The sequence below is a fragment of the Lutjanus erythropterus genome, chromosome 1 (assembly GCF_056507025.1).
Source record: "Lutjanus erythropterus isolate fLutEry1 chromosome 1, fLutEry1.hap2, whole genome shotgun sequence".
NCBI lineage: Eukaryota > Metazoa > Chordata > Actinopteri > Lutjaniformes > Lutjanidae > Lutjanus > Lutjanus erythropterus.
Genome location: NC_139317.1, coordinates 4,666,570 through 4,688,424, shown reverse-complemented (window position 1 = coordinate 4,688,424; position 21,855 = coordinate 4,666,570). Strand labels below are relative to the sequence as shown.

The 21,855-nt window shown below is 39.8% G+C and overlaps 1 protein-coding gene across 1 annotated transcript; it reads right to left on the bottom strand.

Moving 5' to 3' along the window:
* Positions 1 to 1,510: 1,510 nt before the first annotated feature.
* On the bottom strand, positions 1,511 to 20,992 carry drd4b (dopamine receptor D4b). Its single transcript, XM_084726367.1, has 4 exons — positions 20,559 to 20,992; positions 18,115 to 18,227; positions 12,794 to 13,389; positions 1,511 to 2,717 (listed from the first exon to the last, which is right to left on the bottom strand). The coding sequence occupies exons 1-4, from the start codon at positions 20,805 to 20,807 to the stop codon at positions 2,515 to 2,517; spliced, it is 1,161 nt and encodes a 386-aa protein (XP_084582493.1). The 5' UTR covers positions 20,808 to 20,992; the 3' UTR covers positions 1,511 to 2,514.
* Between the last annotated feature and the right edge of the window lie 863 nt (positions 20,993 to 21,855).

Below are 21,855 nucleotides of genomic sequence, written 5' to 3'. Positions count from 1 at the left end.
GATTTTTTTTTTTCGTATGAATCGTTTTCATATTTTCTGGTTTCCTTTGAACAGCCTCTGAGCCTTGAAGTGATTGATCAGTTGGTGAGTTTAGGCGTTTGCCACAAAGACTTTATTGTTTTATGACTTTTGACAGTGTCGTGATGATGAATGTGGATTTAATTGCTTTAAAGAAATAGTTCACCATCTAAGGAAATACTCTTATTTGCTTTCTTGCTGAGCATTAGATGTAAAGATTGACACCACTCTCACACAGGAACCTTATCTTACCTGAGCATACAGACTGAAAACAGAAGGAAACAGCCAGCACAGAGTCTCTGCTGCTTGCCTGGCAACCTCAAGATGACAGAAAGACTCAAATGAAACCAAAAAAAGATAGAAGGGTCATTAAATCAATATAGAACATTATATGTTCCAGACTTTGGTGTCAGTTCTATTAAGGCTTATGGGAGATGCAATGTCAATCATGCTATGTGGAGACCAACAGCAAACAAACAAATGTTGGGTTTTCATGTGTTTCTTCATGCATCTGCCATTGACTTCATTAGAACTGGTACCAAAAATGTTCTATAGTAATCTGACGAGTCTTCCTTCTATTTTAGTTTTCTTGTGAGACTCCAGGAAGTAGCTGCATCCGGCCAAGAAACAGTCAGATACATAACCTTTTGTAGAAGTTGCTCAATAGTGGATTTTTAAAGGGCAATATGATAACAGCAATTGGGAGCAGGAAAAAGCTGATTATTTGGGCCAAATTATCACCCCCAGTTGAATCATGGTTTCTTTTTCTCCTCGTCTGAATGTCTGGTATGTGTGACAAACAGCTGAGTGTTCGAGTTATGCTTTATAATTGAAAGATAACATTTGTGGGGAAAAATAAATACGACAAGATTGCCACTTGGAGTGAAGAGGAAAATTGCTCTCTCAAAATGAAGACGTCTTTAACTGTTGTTAAGTCTATTATAATTACATGCACACAGATATCTGCTTTAAAAGTGGCCCTCAAATGACCAGATATGTCAAACTGAATCAGAGCAATTTAACAAATCTAATGGGAACTAAAACTGATGATGTCTGAAGTATCATCAGATATTCCATGTTCACTTTAAACTGCATACATAATACTACAAACTCAGATGTATTTGTCTGCGTTCTCCCTGTATTTACATATACTGTGTACATACTACAAAACTTAAAAGTAACACTTCACCCCCCAAATCCAAAATACATATTTTCTCTCTTACTTTTGCTATTTATCCATCTAGAGTTTTGGAAATATCAGCTGTAGAGATGTCCGTCTTCTCTCCAGTATAATTGAACTAGAAAGCACTCAGTTTATAACAATTATGCATACTAGCAAAACAGAGACAGCGTGCTTTCAGCCGTCAGCTGAACTTATTAATAATGCCACACTACAACCAATAACCTTATCATGCTCATAATTTACAAATAAAGCTCTCTTATGTAAATTTAGCTGTCAGAAGTTATCTCAGGCACACAGTAACATGTGACTTCATGGACGAAGCTTCCATGCAAAATGGCGATGTATGTCCCTGCAGGACTGGTAAAGGCAGCCATCAGCCACTGTCGCAGCCAAGTTCTGTCAGTAACGTATGTAAAATGTCGCAAACCGATTAAATGGTCGGTCTCTGTTTTTCTTTTTTTACAAATCAAAGAAAATGTGTCCTGGTGTGTGGATTTTGTGGCCGTCGGACAGATTCAGACTAACTCCCCATGTCTAGTTTTTGTGTTAAGCTGTGCTAACCAGCTGCTGACTGTAGCTTCAGATTTAGCGTAAAGACATGTGAGTGGTATCAATCGTCTCATCTAATTCTTCATAAGAACATAAAATCTCAAACTGCTCTTTTAACCTTGTATAAGAAAACGAAGATCCTTGTCTGATTTAGAGGATTTTTAGTCACGAGGCTTCTTTCAGCTGTTTGACATTCTGGTCTATTGAAGCATATTCAGTCTCTCTGCATCATGGGGACATTTTTGCCCTGAGTTTATCCTTTCAGGCAGAGCAGGCTCTGGACTAATCCAACATCGTCCACTGGAACTGGCAGGCCATAACTTCAACCCAGGCCGATATACGGTACACGCCAAAAACAACAAAGCGCTGTACAGACAGACCAAAAAGCTTCTCTGAGTCTGGGGAGTTTGTGTCAGTGTTGAGCTGTTTTCTGCAGCTTTCAGCCCAAACATCATCATTTTGTTTGGGCAGTAATCCTGGAGGATGAGGAAAGTACATCACCAAATGACAAAATGGACCCAGAAATACACTATACATCACCAGTAACTGCTGTCTTCAACAGCGTTAAGGTGTTTTAATGTGTAGTTTTCCTGTCGGACAGATAACATCAGCCATCCACATCCAGCTGGCAGTTTGGAAATGAGTTCAAACCAGAGGTCTCAGACTTTCCAATCAGGACTCATATGCTGTTAATCCAACTGGCCTGAGTGTCATGATTTCCCAGGTCCTTCCTTTTAGTGTCTGTGGAGGAAAATCCGGTCGTGTCAGCAGCAGCTGCGGAAACACTTCTTGAAGAATTTCTTGAACTCCGTGTTGAAGATGGTGTAGATGATGGGGTTGAGGGCGCTGTTGACGTAGCCCAGCCAGGTGACGGTGCTCATCAGGCTTGGAGGGATGTCGCACGTCAAACATACGGCTCGCGTCGTGTGGACCACGAAGAACGGAGTCCAGCAGAACAAGAAGCAGCCTGCACAAAGACATGAAGAGAGACATTCAAGCTTCATCTCTTTAAATAAGAACTTTTAAATAAGAAAGTGACAGATTCTGCATGGAGTCTCATTCATCCTCTGTGTACCAGAGGTGCAACAGAATATTGTGACAATATTTCATAGTATGTCACAAAAATGTGACATCATGCATCTGGGGATTGTTAAGAGTCAAACCAATTAAGGCTTTCTTGTGTCAGTCATACTTGCCTTTGTGAGAGGGACCAGTAAAATTACATAAATCAACAATATGAACTGTCAGCAGCCTCAAAGCATTAAAATGTTGGTGTGGTAATTTTCTTTAGAGCAGAGGTTTTCAAAGTGGGAGGCAGGCCTCCAAACAGTTTCAAGTGGGCTCAATGAACGGAAATTAAAAATATTACATTATTTATCAGAAGGAAATCACATAAAATATCCTAAATGTGTGTGATTTGATAAAAGAAATAGTTCACAGATACAGTACTGGGTAATTTACTATTTTTCTCACTATACAAAAGTCAGAAACTAATAAATGCATTTGGACAGACCTTTCTATGTTGAAGTCTGAAGTTATGTCAACTAGCAATATTAGGCTCAATTGCTGAACATCTACAGAATCGAGTAAGATAATCATGATCAATTGTGTGTGTATATGTGTGAATGCATGAACGCCTGGATTCATGCCTGTACATGGTTCTTAGTCAGCTGTCGACAGATGTGCCACAGTGTAATGACAAGGCACAGTGGGCTCTATCTTCCACTCGGTGCTATTTCCTGACCAAAGCAGTTGTCATTTTCCCGCCCAGCATTCATGTTGTGTAGGTAGCAATCTGTACACCCACGGGTGTTCTGGTCTTAAAATGAGGTATGGTCAGGTGCATTTGAGGCAGCAGAAAGCGTCTGCGCCATTGACCAACAGAAACCTGGTCAGAAGTCAATGGCGCAGTATTTTCCTGCTATTTAAACTACGCATTATTCAAATAGTAAGGTAAGACTACATCAACAGGTTAACGACACACATCCACTCTGCTGAAAGATCACTGCAGTTAATCCACGGGTCATAGAAATTAACATTCTGATTAATAACAGAAGGTTGCAGGTGGGTGAAACAGGATGAAGCCGTGTGTCCATTAGAGAGACACACGGATCTGTACGTCATTGATTGTTTAATTTCAACAGGATCAGTCAGGAAATTAATGTTCCGCGTTCTTCTACACATCTAAAAGATCTCACACCTACAGCTGAAGTTCACACAGTGAAATTATTTGGACTAAATGAGCTAAATAAATCTTGACTTCCATCAGAGCTGTCTGAAAAATGATTTCCTCTGGAGTTTCCTCCAGTCCAGTTTTTATGTTTTTTCAGCTTAAATATTAACGTTATTTGCTGCAGTGATTTTACTGCCTGTACTGAAATGGAACTGAAAAGATCATTAAACCATCGTTTAAATGATGTTGAGCAGTGCCAGCTCTCGCGGCGATATCTTAATTGTGTGTTGTGTTGTCTTTAACAATTTACTTTAATGACAACAGAGGCTGCTTTCAGTAGTTAATGCACTGTAATGCCACAGCAGTCATCTTCCTGTGCCTCGTCATCTCAGTTCACTCTTCCAACTTGTCGAATCTGTCTCTTAAATTTATTCAGGCAGGCCACCTTCCTCTGAAAGGGAATTGAAGATGGTTTCATTCATGTTACACCCTAATTAAGAGACTAAATACAACCTCTTTGCACCTTGCACCCCACTTTGCACCCAGATTTTTGCCATTTAAATAGCAAAGTGGTACTGGACACACCTTAAATGTCCATGCACCTTAGACCCTGCACTGCAGATAGTCTAAATAAGGCCCAATATCTTTCCTAAGTTTTAAGTCTAAATATTGTTTCTATCTGTACATTTTTTAAGTTTAAAGTTTGTGCTTTTAATTTCCTGCCTGCAAGCCTAAATTTACAAAAAAAACTCATGCTTTTACAAACTTACTGTGAAAAGGTTTGTACAATTGGTTCAAAACGGGCAGAGCGAAGGTCATCAATGTCTGATTAAACAACTGAAGAGCTGCTACAGTGACACAGTTAGCCAGCTGTTAGCCACGAGACGCAGGTAAAATGAACCAAACACTTCAATGTGTTTAGAAATCCATCAAAACCCAAGAACAGATGAGATTAGACAAAATAAAGTAAAAGAAGAAGCTTGCAAAGATAAAAAGCAAAAGTTTGGCAGCAGAAACTTAAATGTTTGAACCTGCAAGCACAGAATATGCAAACTTTTATAACTTGGATATATAAGTTTCCAAAACTGATATTAAAGATTCAAAACTCACATCTTTTTGATTGATTTAAAATTCTGTACGTTGGAAAATGCTATAACTTTAAAGGACGACCTCGTGCTGTAACTATGGGCAGAAAATAAAAACGCCATCACATAGATTTTATTTTAACAGCGCCGTCCCTCCATCCCTCTCATCTCTTTCCCCTCTTCACTGATCTTTCATTAATTTCTACTTTTCTGCGTTTTTTTTTTGTCCCGCCTGGAGTTCCAGTGTCAGCAGGAAACGCGTCAGAACAAGACGACGTGTTTCACTGTGACTTTGACAGTGTGACTCTAAATGATTCACGACCAGACTGAGTTCATTAGAGACAAAGTAGAAATATACGACCATCCTGTCTCATAATTTTAACTCAGGACATTACTGCTCGGGGGTGTTCAATACATTTTGGATTTCTTGACTCTTTTTCTCCGCTCCCTCACAAGAAATTAATGCATTTCAGCGCCAGAGTTCACAGAAAAGATCAAGATGAAGAAGCAGAAAACGAGTCATATGAACTTGACCACACCAGGACAGAGATTAGAAGGTAATTTTCCTTTTGTTGGTCAATTCAGGGACTTCGGTGTGGAAACAAGATTAACAGCCCCTCTTAACACTAACACCACAGGTCCTTCCTTGGCTGGACAAACACTGGTGAGCTCCCTGTTCAAGCTGTTGAAATAATAAGCTTAGTTTCCCTGATCAGCGAAGGACTATGAATAACTGTGTCAGTGAATCAAACTGAGGCCATTTGTCTCAGGTGTCGTCTCATGCTGGTGACAAAACGTGTTTGAGTGATTTATTAGCTTTGTGTTGAGAGGTTGATGGATGGGATTTTATATCTTTCTTTCCGGGAGACTGAGGGACTTTGCATAATGTGCCACTGCTCTTCTGTCAGCGCTCACTTCTTATTCATAAGATGCATTCAGGACAGCTCTGATTATACTGTGTTAAATGTAAGAATCTGTGTCAGCAATCTGTTCTGTGTATGTAGGTCTGCATTAGATAAAGAGATAAATAGAGATAAGTAAATGAAAAGAGACAAATTAACAGTGTGCTTGAGATTTACCACACAGCTGGTTTCTACTAGCTAACGGAGCCTGGATGATAAACTGCCATGGTTGATGTTACTGTTCTATATCTCATCACAGATATACTGCATTTATAACAGATGGTGTAGTTATTCAGTCCCTCCAGGTAGTTGCGATCCAATCCCTGTGAATTCTGTACGACCTTGCAATTTTGTCCAAACTCAGTCCCCCCAGCAAGGTCATACATGTCCACCTCAATGAACTGACTCAATGTTTTGTTTTATTACTCATTCTTTTTTTCCATTTATGTACATATTTTTATATTTTGTCACAGGTACTGAAAAGAACGCAACATTTCTCAGTTACTGACATTTATCAAAGCTCTGTGCACTTTTCTTGTATAATTTTAAGCTGTTTTGACTGTTTGAGCTCCAAAAAATCTGCTTTTTTTATGAAATACCCCTGTGCCTTTGATTTTAATGGATTGTCCCAAAAAAATCACAATTTCATTGCAAGAAATGCCTAAAAGCATTGCAGCGTGCATTGCACTTTTTCTATTAAAAAAAAAAAAAAAAAAGCTGCAAAACTGTGAAATCAGACATTTCAGGTCACAACAATCCCCCAAAAAAGTCTGCAAAGTCCTGGAGGGACTGAAGGTTATAGTTTGTCCACCAGAGAGCATTTACAAATTGTCCCACTGCACATATCTAGTCTCATTTCTTTAATAACCAAATTTTAAAGATTTTTACTGAAAATGTTACTATCAGTTGATTATTTTCATCCACTTGGGAGCAGCAAGTTGTAAACACAAAACTGACATTTTATCACCTCATTAATTCACTACAGCAAATATATTAGCAACCTGTTGCATATTTATACACCTAGTGAACACGGAGCAGCTTCATTTGAATATTAATTTGAATCCCTGCTTCTGAACCTGATGAGTGTAAGTCCAATATTTAACCAATTTTAACTCTATTTCGGTCTCCATCATCTCCTGAGGGAAATATCTGTCTCTTGCTGCTGAATGCTCCACCATGTTCAACATCTCCTCTCTAAATGCTGCTGAGCAGGCAGTGCACAGTTGGTTCTTGCAGTGTTTCCTCTGAAAATGATGCAATAAGAGCGGTGAGATATCCCTTTTCCATGCACATGTGCTGACCTGGTTTGACTCGGCACATGAACGTAGCTCTGAGCTGAGGATCTACAGTGAAGATTCAGTCTAAAAACTCGGTGTCAGTGACGTCTTTCAAGTCAACCTGGCATTTAGGAGTTTTAGGAGACTTTTATTACTCCAGACGAGCAGTATAGAGGTATTTTAGGTTATTTTGTTGCTGTTGTGGTCACCATTCACTTCAATTGTTTGGTAGATTCTGCATTTTTCCTGTGAAACTCCAGCAGTGTTTTGTGGCCCAAAAACTGAACCTGACCTTCAGTTGGCATGAGGGCGAGTCGATAATGACTGCATTTTCGCTTTTGGGTGAACTATTGCTTTAAGGGGTCTGGAGGGGGTCTTCAAATATGTTTCAGGGCTAGAAAATAATAAAAGGTGGAAGGGTTTTTATAAGAGGGGAAAAAACAAAAATTAAAAACTATAATGCCAGATATTGGTTGTTATTTATGCTCTTCTGAACTTCTTCTGATGTTTTTTTTTTATTGTTGAAGACATGGAAAGATTTTACAGACTTCAGCTCGTGTTCTGCCGTCGAGGTTTTGCAGTGCATGTTAAAAATCCCTGATGTTGTCATAAATTAGCGTGAACGGTTTATCCTCTTTCCTCTCCGTGCTGCCAGTTTTCACACAAATGTGGCAGCAGTAAACGTACAGTGAAATCAGAGTAGAGCCGGTGCTTCAGTGTGCCGTTCAGGAGAGGCTGTGACTGTAACATCGTGTGTTGCATAATAATTGGATTTGAGGGCTTTAAGCTATAACCGCGCTGCTTGTTGAGAGACGTCCAGTCAGAGGTGACGCTTTTATCTCGGTGCTCAGAGTGACCCGCGTGAACATCAGCAGCCTCACACCTACCTGAGCTGCAACACAAACATTAAAGGAATAATTTGGAGTTTTTGAAGTGGGCTTGTATGAGGTACTTGTCCTTGGTCAGTGTGTGACCTACAGTAGATTTGGGGCACGGTGCCAGTTTGGAGAAGCAGCAGGAGTACCAGTGTAGGAAGCTAAACAATGTAAAGCTGTGGGCAGGATCTGCAGCAAGTGTATGACACTGACAATATTACTTTCTTTTTTAAATCTTTTTATTTATTGACATATTTCATCAAAACACATACTTTGCTCCGTGTGCCACAAGTTCATATTTTTATTTATTGTAACTTTTGCAGATATCAGGCGCAACGATCTCCTTCAGGATTTATTAAAATTCAATCTTATTTTATCTAGTTTAGTCTGGCTGGATCAAACCCTGGACTGTTTAACCTCCTGGTGTGGCTCGTGGGTTGTGTGACTGCAAAAAAAAAAAAAACTTTAAAAAACTTCACTTTTCCTCTTCCTGTTTTGGTGATTGGGGAAGTAGGAGCAGATTTGCTACCACAATGTGGCATGGCAAAGACAAAGTGAGAAATGCTGCATTATTAAATTACTTAATACCCCCCTGTAAAACAACAAGATGACAATTATTACAAATTACTAGAGGTCCCCAGATAATATCATCCTGTGAAAATTAGTCTTAAAATAGGTTTTTCTGCTGACCTTCTTCACAGCAGTACATTGCTTATCTTCTAGGGGTGTCATGACTCTCGCAGTCCATGATTCAATTTGGCTTTTGATTTTAAGGTCACGAGTTGATTGATATATATATATATATATATATATATATTTTTTTTTTTTTTTTTTTTTTACTTCTTTTTTTTTGTTTGCACTGATGCCTATTCCACCATCAGACTGTCAAGTCTTGATTTGTAAAGAAGGACAGATGATTGGCTCGATGCCCTGACAACTGTCATTTACTTTTTCAAATTCTTCTTTAAAGATAGTCCATACGGTATAAGGTGTTTGTTTCTTCAGACACACATCGGATTCCCCAGGGAGGCGGGGCTGGAGATTAAATATAAACACAGGGAGAACTGCGATTCTGCTTTTATTTTATCTTCCTACACTCCTGTTGCTTTTCCAAACTGGGGGCGTGTCGACCCTGAACGACGAAACTTAAGAGCAAACACTAATTAATTATCCTAGAATCTGTAAACATGTGATTGGAAAAAAAGTCATGGAACAAAATTAAGATTCAGGGAGCAGAGATTATACATGAACCTGTGTGTGTGACGGATGTTTGCTTCTTCTAATTTATCTCCTGATCCTGTTTGATTAATAGGCGCCACACACCAGCAACATGTGCAATTACTTAGAACTGCCACAGTGCTGATTATAAAAAAAAAAAAAGAGGTTGTAATTTCCATTTTGAACTGTTCAACACTAAAACACCTGAGCTACTGTCAGCAGCAATTTTACTTCCATTTCCTGCTTCAGTGAATTAACAGATAACTGAAATGCGAAAGTGGTGACAATGAAAGGTGCTTAAACTGGGACTCTTGACAGCAAAGGAAACATTTTGAAAAAACTTTTCACGGGTGAAAAATCATCATCTGTGAGTCAATAAACACCACAAATGAATCCTTCAATGAGGCAGTTGTAGTCCTCTGAATGGCAGTCGTACGAAATGACTTGACTTGTTCGTCTGGCTCTTAGAAATCATGTTTTTTGTAAATTAAAAGCCTCAAAGAAGAGGATACACTCTGCCCCTGACGTCCATAATTGCTGTCTGATATTGAACAGAACCAGTTGTTCTCATGAAATAACTCTATTGACCTGTTCAGAACAACTTTAGCCCTGCATTTAAAATACATTTTTAACAGTCAGATTTTGGTTGAATGAAGCAATTTTAAAACCACAGAAGTGTCTGGGTTGATGGGAGGATGCTGTTCCTGGTACTGTTGAAGTCCAGAAGATTCATTTTCAGTAACAGATTTGTGACAAAACAAGGTGAAATAAGAAATAAAACTTTCCAAGTTCTAAATGTCTCTCTTTAAGTATTTTAGCAACAAAGTCCCTCTCTTTTCTCTTCCTGTAAGTCGTCTTTTGACTCGTCTTGAACTCAGAGGTGTAAACATAATGTGAAGATGATATGATCATTGATTTTAGGAAAAACACCTACACACATGAAGCCACAGCCATTAACAGGCAGATAGCTGTAAATGTTTAGTCTTACAAACACCTCTGGACAATTTACTCTTCGCTAAGCCCCGCCTCCAAATAGCAACTGTCCAATCATAGGTTAGCAACTGCAATTAGAGCTTTCCATTTCTCTCCATGTTGAAACAGTGGACAGGAGGCTCAGAGAAGATTGATACTCTGTTTCACTAATCTGGACAGTGGCGTCTTTTTTTATAGTCTCTCAAAATCGCGAAACACAAGAGGACATGTGTGGTGAATGGATGAAACTTTGTCTTCATCTGCTCTAATATCTAAGGTTAGCATGTCTGGCTAACTAACGCTAGCTTGCTGGCTGCAGTAAGCTAGATACCACTGCATCTGCATTTGTTCTGTGGTGGTTTGAGGAGGAGGATGTGGGCTGATGCAGAGTCAAAGTGGGTTGATGATGATGCATCTCTCTCTGGATCTCTGTCTCAGGTCTAAGCCGGGTTAGCTTAGCTCTTACCCAGGCTGTCCCCCACAATGGAGGTCCGGCTGGTCTGGCTGCATGACCCGTCTCAAGGTCCGCTGCACTAATCCACTCATGTAGATACACCTGCCGTATTTCACCATCCAACCAGTGTTTGCTGAGATGTAAGATAGCTTTATCCTCAGTCTGTTGGCATTAACGTTATATCATGTATGCAGCTGTTAGCTAACTTTACATAAACACTTCAACAGGGTTCTTGTTTTAAAACGTGTCAGATGGAAACATTAAAACATCAGCTGGGGACTTTTCATCTGACTCGAGTTAGCATTAGCTCATATCAGCCAGCTACACTTATAAAATCTGCTTGTGAGTCATTATTTTAGCCGACAAAATCCACCGTCGTCAGCTAGAAATGAGAAGCTGCTGTTGTTTACATCTCTAAGGAATTACAGACCTCATGTTTCAACAATTAGTCTCAAATGTTAAATCTGCCACCATTAAAACCGTAAACTGCATAAATGCAGTGCAAGAATGGAACGTTTGGCATGCTTAGCAACAGTAACTAGGAGGGCGGGGCTTAGCGAAGGGCCAATTATTGATCCAAAACTGATCTTTGAAGAAAATCGTGAGGCTGTGTGCAAAAAGAGGCACCAATGTTTGTTTTGTAAGAGGAAACTGTCCTGCTTCCACATTTACAAAACGACGATGACCTTATTCTATCAACCCTTTATTGAATCAGTTTATCTTCTTCTTTGGTGCCATGGTTTGGAAACTTGGAGAAATCAAATTGTTAAATGTTCCTGTAGGCTGATTGGAGAGTCACAGCTGAACCCAGAGTCCCTGCACCTCCGGCAGTTATAGTGGATTACCAGCTCAATTTTAAAAGATGACTCACATCCTTTGCACAGTGAATTTCAGCTTCCTCCTTATAGATGGCGGTTCACAGTCCCAAAGTGCAGAACGAAGTGGTTACAGAAAAGGCTTTGTTCCAGCAATCGTAGGAAGACTGCACAGATGCAATGTTTAGTTTTTTTTATTTATTGATTGATTTGATTTTAGCCCTCATTCATTTTATCTTATTTATTCTTTGGGTTATTTATTTTATTCAAGTGTTTTTTCATTGTTTTTTTTTTTCTCAATTTTATTAAATCCTTGAAGCCTTTCAGTACTTTTATTTTATTTTGTCTTTGTTTGTGGTGTTTGTAAATGTATCAAGATGGAGTCCCTGTCTTTGTTTTACTGCTGAAGAGAAGCCGGTGCAGCTGAACAGTCTTGCAGCATTACTATCTTATCGAAGCCATGCCCCCTTTCAAGTAATCAGATCCTAATTGAAGAAGAGGTTAAAATCCACCTCGTAACCACACCTCGAAAAACATATTCTGTTTTAACTTGGAAATTACCAATAATGCTGAAGATTCAGTTTCACTGTGACTTTAAGGCTTATCAGTTTATATTCTGAGAAAGTTATCACAGCAATTATCACTTTATCTTTTACAAAGTATATGCACTTGCATGTATGTGCTTGGCGCAGTATCTTGCTGGATGAGGCTACATTGCTTTGTGTGGGTGATTGTAGGTCGCAGGAGAACCGATGTACACCCCTCAAATATCTCAAAAACATGTAGATCTGCACGTAAAGTAAGTTGACTGGTTGATTTTTTAACACTCAGGGTCAGCCCAGTGGCTCACTGTGGCCACTTTCAAAAAAGGAAAATTCTCAAAACAGAGAACTTAATAGTTGCTGCACCAGACAGATTTATTTTTCCTTTTTGGACAAAAATGGTCCTTGTGATGGAGGATGAGATGAAGTTTTTTGCAATCTGCCAGCTCCTGCTAGATTCTAGGTGTAATCCTACACACTGGACCTTCAGTACAATTCCTACCAAACCTTGAACCATAGAGCTGCAAAGTTTTGGAGTATGTATTTTTTTATTTTAGTGTGAACTGTCCCTTTAAGTAAAAGCCTGTTTTTTGTGAGGTGGAAGTTTAGTTAAAACTTGGGGTGTGTTGTGGAAAGTGTGTGATGTTACAGAGACTATATTTATATTGTTGTCAGCTGTTGAAAGAATGTGAGCTTCTGATTGAAGGAGAAGGAGCACATGACCACTGACCTACAACGACAGGCAGCACCTTCATGGCCTTCCTCTCCCTGTTGTTGATCTTGGCTCTCTTCTTCCTGTTCTGCTGCTGGTTGAACGTCACCGTGGGCACCGAGTTCTCTCTGTACTGACGGGGATAAGGGATCTCCTGCTGCATGTAGTCGTCCGTGTCGTCCAGCCGAGACTGGGCCAAGTCCCTCTCGATGATCCTGGGCAGAGGCATGGGCAGAGGCCCGGGGATGGTGCCCGCCAGTGGGGGGAGGGCGGTGGCGACGGCCGCGTGCTGCAGCTTCCTGCAGGCCTCGATGCTGCTGCGCAGCTTGACCTTGCGAGCCTCCTCCCAGCGCTGCAGTCCGCGGAAGACTCCGAAGTAGAGCAGCACCATGATGGGACAGGGGATGAAAAAGGAGCAGACGGAGGAATAAACCACATAGTTGTTGTCCTCCAGTTTGCACTCGCTGGGGTCGCGGTTAGGCACGTTGTTGATGCCAAAGATGACGGGCGAGGCCACGGCGAGGGCCAGCAGCCAGGTGGCCGACAGCAGGATGAGCTGACGATGGTCCACATGTTTACGGTTGTAATTCAGAGGAATGGACACTGCAATGAACCTAAACAACAAAGACAGAGGAGTTTAAACTTAGGCTACATGCTGAATATATAGATGAGATTCTGACTGAAGTCACACTCCCTCTGTGTGTTGTAATCTGAGCTTCTCTGTTCTTTGTTTTTGTAGATGGTTTCGCCACATGTTCATGAGAGTCACTCCCTGTGAAACTGCTGGCTTTGAGGTAAAAGTATGAAAAACGGTACAATACCATGGGAATAAGGGCAAAGAGTTTTTGTATTATTAACAACCTGTTGGTGCAGAAAAAGTCACTGAAAACTGTCCAATTTCAGGAAGGACAATAAAGACTGAACTAGATCTTGATTGAGCACTTAGATATTTTTTTTTTAATAACTGTGCTATTTTGGATACTATAACAGATATCAGGCCTCATGCACATTTTCATATTCGTATCTTAAATTTCTTTTACTCTTTTTGTACGCAGGGCTTGTACGAATATGTCGCATCAGATTCAGCAAACACTCGTCACTTCAGATCACTGTATAAATGATCTGCTTATGCTAATTTACAAGTCTCATGCGCGTGCATTCAAATATGCACAATTAACGCCCCAATAATATCATATAAGGCTACGCTTCCTGCCCAGTATGTGAGGAAGTGTTCATTCATGAAAATGGCATCAAAGAGTGAGAAGAACTTTGACTTTGGAGATTAGAGTCGTGCTTTCAGAGATCCACAAAAGAAAATACGTCATTCTAACTGTCAGCGGCAGTGGAGAAAAAACCCAAAGCTATTCCGTCACGGAGGTGGAGGACAGAATAAGTGTAAAAAGACTGTGACGTTATTCTGGGATTATAACGACTGTTACAACTTGTCCTGAATCACTTGTACACGCCAAGAACTTTTTAGTCTGGCTTTTAATTAAATTTCTAATTTTATCAATTTTTTTTTTTTTTTTTTTTTTAGGTATTTTATTCATTCTATTCCATTTAATAATTGTCAAATATTTTATATTCTTTTATCTTATGTATTTATTTATTCTTGTTTTTATTATTTATACTTTTATTGTTTTAATATTTTAAATTTATCTCCTGTGTTTCCTCATCTAATTTCTATCTAATTTCCTCATTATCATGATGTAACATGAGTGCTGATTGTATGGGTTTGTGTGATCCTGTGTGTGGGTGTGTGGGCGGGGTTGGGGGTGGGGGGGTATTCTCTTAGCTATGATTGTAAAGCACTTTGTGCTACAATTCCTTTTGTATGAAAAGTGCTATACAAATAAAGTTATTATTATTATTATTATTAAGAACAAATCTGCTTGCATGAGTGGTTCTTAAGTATCAAAACCGACAAACGTACTTTGAGTAGAGCGACATCACGGCTGTTTGTTTTCACACCTGATTCTGAATTTAGAGTTTATTTAAACCAGTTGGTGATTGGTGGAACAGTGGAAAGACAAAACAGGACAGTTTTGGTGTGTTTTATTTTGTTTCTGTTGAGTGAAAGAAGCGTGTTTAACAATGATCTGCAAGGTAGGAGTATTGTTTTTGTCAGTGGAGTCTGGCGGCTTTGATAACAGCAATGTAACAGCTGTTTCTGGTAAAAACGAAAAAGGATCTTACTTTTAACATAAAGCTTTATCTCTGTATGGACCCATAATTCTGTCACACACAAAAACAGAATAACAATCTGAGCCTGTCAGTGACAAAAACAGACACTTTCAGTGGACGTACTTTGATAAACACAGTTGCCTCTATGGATTAGTTTGCAGCCTGTTCTGCAGCGGCCGGCTGAGGTGTGTAGCCAGAACATTTCACATCTAACTCGATTGATTAAGGATTTATTTAGACCAAACTAGAGTTACTGACTGTTGGAGGACTGGAAAGGTTTTTAAGGAAGTGTATCTTATGATGGTCTGCACAATAAAAGTAATGCATTTAGTAATGGAGTCTGGTGGGTTGGCGTGTTTTGGTCTGTGAGACATCTAGTGGCAGTGAATGTTGCATAATAAACCTTTAAGAACATGTTGAATACGCTTGTAAAATCAGTTACCTACTACTCAGTACCTTTCTCATTCTTACAGTTACTTAATATTTATCCAAACTATTTAATGTTTATTACATGTTAATTACTCCAGTGATTTCTGTAATTAAAAGGGTTATTTTAAAATCACATAAAATTATAAAAAACAGTTTCAGCTAATTGAGGTAAGATGTTTTTTTCTTCCTGTTGTTGCTGAGCAGTTGAAAATAAAAAGGAAACGTGTGGTCGTCATCCTGCTACTGCAGACAGAGTCATCAGCAGTCGCTGTTAATTATGACTTTTTACAGGTTTTCCATGTTTGAAATGTAAATGGACCATTTGTTATGCAGAGATGTTATGCGGCTGCCATCTGCTTTGTTCTCCATCAACATCTTCCCGCATATTCAGCATCAGATTCTGGGCTGGTGTTGAGAAAATGCTTCAACAAAAATAGATATTTAGTTTAATTTATAAGTGTCTGTTTATCTGTAAGTAAGTTGTTGCAGCTATTTACAGTCAATATGCTAATTGCCTTTTACATTTAGTAAACAACAAAGAAAGAAAAGTCCATAAAATGAATGAATGTTACAGGTCAAATATTATCAGATCCACTGTTTTTCACCTGTCTGTCATGGTTATAGTGGACTACAGGACAGAGAGGTATGATGCAAAACAAACACGAGGAGTAAATGTGTAATAGACTCGCAAAAATATTCACACAGCTTGATTTTTTTTTCAATATATAATCTTTCTAAAAAGAAGTTTCTCATGCTAAGAGTCATTTGCAAATATCTGGTCAAATTTGTAGTCTTGTTCATGCATTTTTCAATCATTGTATCAATCAGGTTTGCCAGTTTTAGGCTCTTGTACAAATGCATGCATTTCGACCAGAGGTTTTTTAATTTATTCTCAGCCATAGACCTCTTAAAACAAACAAAATACTCTGGGAAACCCCTCATTTTTGTCCCTTAGAATAATTTGACATAACTAAGTAAAAGTGTAAAACAACGGCTATGTGACAACCACACAAGAGAATATATTATTATAAATATATTAGACATGTATTAAAAGTATTTGCATAGTTGCATTTACATGTCAGCACAGAATATTGTAACATACAAGCGTGCACATCAAGAGAGTGTGTTTCATTAAGTGCATACATAAAATAAAATGCAGATTCTGGTCATTTAAAGTCTGTGTAAAGGGAAAATAGTTCTTCCTCTAAACATATTATACATGTTAGAAAACAGTGGCTGAAAATACTGAGAAATACGTGGTACTGAATTGTGGAATTAAACCATTAAATGGCTATAAAGCTGCAAGAAACAGCGTCTGTGTTTCAGGTCATTTTCAGATTCATTTTCACTCATTTTCAACTTTTTTATCCCCGAGGGGCAGTTCAGTTTCGCAGCCTACCCAGAACTTCACATAAAAAATAAATAGATAAATAAAATAAAATACAGAGAAACTGAAAACTAACAGCAGCAGCAGCATTCAAGTATTAGTATCGGCATGTCAGTGACAGCAAATCAATGTACAAGGACAGAAGAAATATTTACAGTCTACCTGAGTTTTACAGGGACTGGTTTATATCTCAGTTACTACTGTCAGGATTCAGCGGCCTGATAGCAGAATGAATTAAATAATTTGAGTAGCAGTTTGTTCTTGTAAGAAGCACATGATAGCACCGGCCTGAGGGCATTAAGGAGAATTCACTGAAGAGGATGAGGTCAGATTGGTAATTATTCCTCACATTTCTTCCAGAAGGAGCAGAAGTAAAATGACTTGCTGGACTCCAGTGATTTTGGAGTGGACTTTAAATATGCTGTTGAGACTATTCTTCTCCTCCAGACAATCCTTTGAACCAGCAGGTCGTAGTGGTGTTTAGACACTGAGACAGCAGAGCGGACACGCCTCACAATTTTCTCATGATTTTGACACCTAATTTTATACAACTGGAGATTTTTTTAATCATTCGATTTTGGCTTTTTTATGGACCTCCTAGCCGAGTGCCACAGACCACATGGGGTCCCCGGACCCCTATTGGAGAACCCCACGGTCTGCTAACATCTTCATCTAAGCTGTGATGAAGGCTTTGCTTTCGTACCACTGAACCGCTGCCTTCTCTATTAATATGCTTTTGGGAAACAAAGAGTTTATTTTTGGGGGGCGAACACCCGACTGAAATTCAGTGCAGGAGAATCACACCTGTTCCCTCTAATTAATTCAGTGTTGAGAACAATTCACTGGAGCTAAGAATGATCTTAGATTCTGAAGTGCAGTCTGCAGCAGAATACCTAAACACGGTCTCTGTTGTCCGATTAATTTACGGATCAAATCTGAGTCTTGTTTTTACGCTCCCAGATAAATATGACTCCTCCCACCGTTGGGTTTCTTATATCCTTATCAAGCAGAGGGATAATTTACATCTTTGTCTAAACCTGTGGTTCCCAAACTTTTTCTGGCACCTCCCCTTTAGAGCCGAAAAAAGTTCAGTCCCAACCCCACAGTTATTATCAATCATTATCAATAATTAGGGAGGCAACTGATAAAATGGGATTTAGGTTTAATTTCAGTGGAGTAAAGGTCAGCAAGCTCCCCTTCCTCTACATAAATCATATTCATATAACTTTGTTTCACTCAATATTTCTCCCCTGGTCCTCCACCCCCCTGCAGAGGCTCTGCGCCCCCCTTAGTTTGTGAAGCACTGACCTAAACATTGACCTGATGAACACCCACGTACCTGTCCACACTGATGGCACAGAGGTTGAATATGGATGCAGTGCACAGCATCACATCCATGGTCATCAGGCCATCACACATCAGCATGTTCAAGGACCAAACTCCACCCTGAAACTACACACACACATAAAGAATCACACAAACACCAACTCATTAGCTGCCCCAAATCTGCGTGTAAATGCGTCTAATCCTCTTGTGCTTCCACCAGTGCAGCTCAGGGTTGAGACAAACATTCCTCTGGTGAAACACTGCTCCGTCTGTCCACTTTCTCTGACTGACTTCTCTTTAAGGTGAACACGGAAAAGGTTTTGGCTTTCGGGCTGACTTTTCTAATCCAAGCGAGCACATGCGGACGATCCACAAGTGTGTCACTCAGTAGGTTAACTGGCTCCGACCGCTGGTGCAGGTAACGAGATCACAAATGAGGCTAATTAAGGAGGACTTAAGGGGAAGCCTCAACAGAGCCGCAGAGACATTAAGACAGACAGGCGAGCAGGCAGGTGGCTTTAAATACTTTAATAAGAACTGGATGACATGTTTAAACCTTTCTATTACCTGGAAATTATTGTGATTCATGGATCATCATGCCTCTCCTAATAACCAGTATGAACCTCCAGTGAGCCTCCCATCATGAATTAATCATGATTAAAGAAATGAGAGACGCAGCACGGCTCAGTACAGGACGATCTTTATTCTATTTTGTGTCATAATGAACTGGTTCTGGTGGGTTTAATGGGCAACCTTCCTCATCAGATTATTCCAAGTCTTGGTCCTTTTTATAATTGTAACCTGAACATCTAAAATACTTAGTTTTACTTGAGAATTGTGAGAATTGTTCGACCCCTCTCCATGTGAACGCGTGGTCTTTCTCTGCACACACGTGAAGTGTAACATATCCACTGTTGTTAGGTGTGGTGCAGGTTATTGTCGTGGATGGATTATGAGACACCTATGGGGCCTCCCATGGTACATGTAGGAGGCCCCCAACCCCTCCTACATAGGAGCAAAACACCCAGACTGACAGAGACACAAAACATCAGCAATTGATGCATCAGTGTCTTTTGTGGTCATTTGTGACTCTTTGGCGTTTTTCTTCCCATGACTTTGAAGTGGTTTTGCGTGTCTTTGTGGTCATTCTGTTTGTCATTGGAGTCATTTTGCGTGTCTTTATAGTCATCTTGAGCATCTTTGTTGTTGTTTTTGCACAACTTTGTTGTTGCATGTTTCTGTAGTCTTTTTCTCTTTGCAGTTGTTCTGCTTGTATCTGCAGTCGTTTTGCGCATCTTAGTAGTTGTGTGCCTCTTTGTTTTCTGTAATCGCTTTGTGTCTCTTTATAGTTGTTTTGTGTGTCATTTTTGTCATTTCACAAATCTTTGCAGGGTGTTTAACATGTCTCTGTGACTGTTTTGTGTGTCTGAAGTCATTTCCACGTCTTTGTAGTCATTTTTGCTTGTCTTTTTTGTCATTCACTTCTCTATGTGGGTGTTCTGGGTGTTTCTGTAGTCCATTTTTGTGTTTGTAGTTGTTTTATACATTGTCATTTTGAGCATCTCTGCTGTTCTTGCGCTTCTTTGTTTTACGTCTCTTTGCAGCTGTTTGCTTGTTTTATAAAGTCAGTTTGAGTGAGTGAGTTGTTTTTAGTCACTGTGTACACCTTTGTTTTTGCATGTCTTTGTTGTAGTCTTTTTGTTCTCTTTGCAGTTGTTTGGCATGTTTCTGTAGTCCTTTTGTGCCTCATTATAGTTGTTTTGCATCTCTTTGTTTTTGCATGTACTGTATTTCCAAACATTTCGCATATCTAAGTAGTTGTGCACCTCTTTGTTTTTGCATGCATCTGTAGTTCTTTTGTGTCTTTGCAGTTGTTTTGCACGTCTGTAGTCATTTTGTGTGTCAGTGTTGTCATTTTACATACCTTCTTCAGGGTGTTTAACATGTTTCTGTGGTTGTTTTGTGTGTCTGTGGCCCTTTGTGCATCTTTATAGTCATCTTGAGTGTTTTTGTATTTGTTTTTGTGTCTTTGTTGTCATTTACTTCTCTATTTGGTTGTTTTGTGTGTCTGTAGTCCTTTTTGTGTTTGTAGTTGTTTTGTACATCTCTCATTTTGACCATCGTTGCTGTTCTTTGTGGTTGTTTTATTAGTTTATGTAGTCATCGTGTGTCTCTGCAGTCTTTCTGGTCGTTACTGTGTCTTTGTATTGACTTAAAGTCACTTTGCAGTGGTTTTGTGTCTCTTTCGGTTACACTCTGCAGGTGAAGCAGAACTTTAAGGTGTTGTTGGTTGAAAAACTGCAGCTGAACCTGTAGTCATCTAAAGTTTCCTGCCACAGCAGATCAATCCTGACACTCACTGCACAGATGTACTACAGCACATTACACAAGATGTGACCCCCTGGGACCCCTGGCCCCATCAGACCTGCTAGGCTCGTTCAGTAATCCATTTCTTACCTCTGCGTAAACGAAGAGCGGCAGAACCAGCACCGCCAGCAGCAGGTCTGCAAACGCCAAACTGACTATGAAGTAGTTTGTGGTGGTTTTCAAAGCTTTCTCCAGGTACACACTGAGACACACGAGCACGTTCCCACCGGTGATGATCACAATCAGTAAAATCCCGAATATGAGCGCGGGGAAGTTGTAGTCTGTGACCGCAGCCGCCGGCAGCGTGTCGTTGTCAAAGTCAGTGGAGATGTCCGACATGGTCACCGCTGACTGACGGGCTCCTGGTCCGACGGAGAGCGACCCTCTCCGGAGCAGTTTTCATCTATGAGCCGTGTCCAGCAGCTCCGGGATGAGAGGGGGCGTTTCAGGTGAAGTCCGCGAGAGTTTGCGCATGAGGACGCTCATCTGAGCCGGTCAGTCTCCGCACTGAGCTCCGTGCGCTCCGCTCCGCTCCGCGCTCCAAACGCACAACCCCGCAGCACGCAGGAACCTGGCTCTGATAAATCCGTCTGATCCGGTCCCGTCTTCACTTTTCTCTTACATTTACTAGAACACTGATTCTGCAGAACTCTTGCAGCATTGTGAGGACCGGTTTCCCTGCCGTCTTCTCTGCTGCTCCTGAAGGAACAAGTTCGCAGAGTGAACGAATCAGGAGGCGACAGCTTAAATCCATCCGCTCAAATCTGCTTACTGAAGCTCTGCTGCTCTCCTTGTGTTAACAGTCACCGGGATACGGAATCAGCTGTTTGACCACAAAAACAAACAATACGCAAATCAGCTGCACTTCCACTAAATGATTTCAGGGTATTTTCCTGTTGTTGCTGAATCACATATCTCTTATGACGCAGCACAGTTTGAACAAACTTCGGCTGTTGTATTAAACTAAATACTGATGAAATTGATTTTTTTAAAACTCCTAGAACTCCTAGGGAGAAGTAGAAGAAGTACTCAGATCTTACACTTAAACGCAGTAATGCAACAGATTATTATTAATTAAATTACAAAAGTATTTGCATCAAAATGTGCTTATAGAACCCAAAGTAAAAGTAATCAATATGCAGAATGGCCCTTTTCAGAATGATGTGTTTTATATTGTTGGTTTATACTTTTTAAAAATGTAATAGTTGATTATATTTTGCTCTAGAGCTGAAAGTAACTTATTACTCAATACTCAGATTACTATAAGTAGGTTTTTGGGTGCTTGTAATTTAACAAGTAGATTTTAAAGTCTGTACTTTTACTCATGCATTACACTAATGTACTTAGTTACTTTTGAAATCTGAATTGAGTACTGAATACAACAATA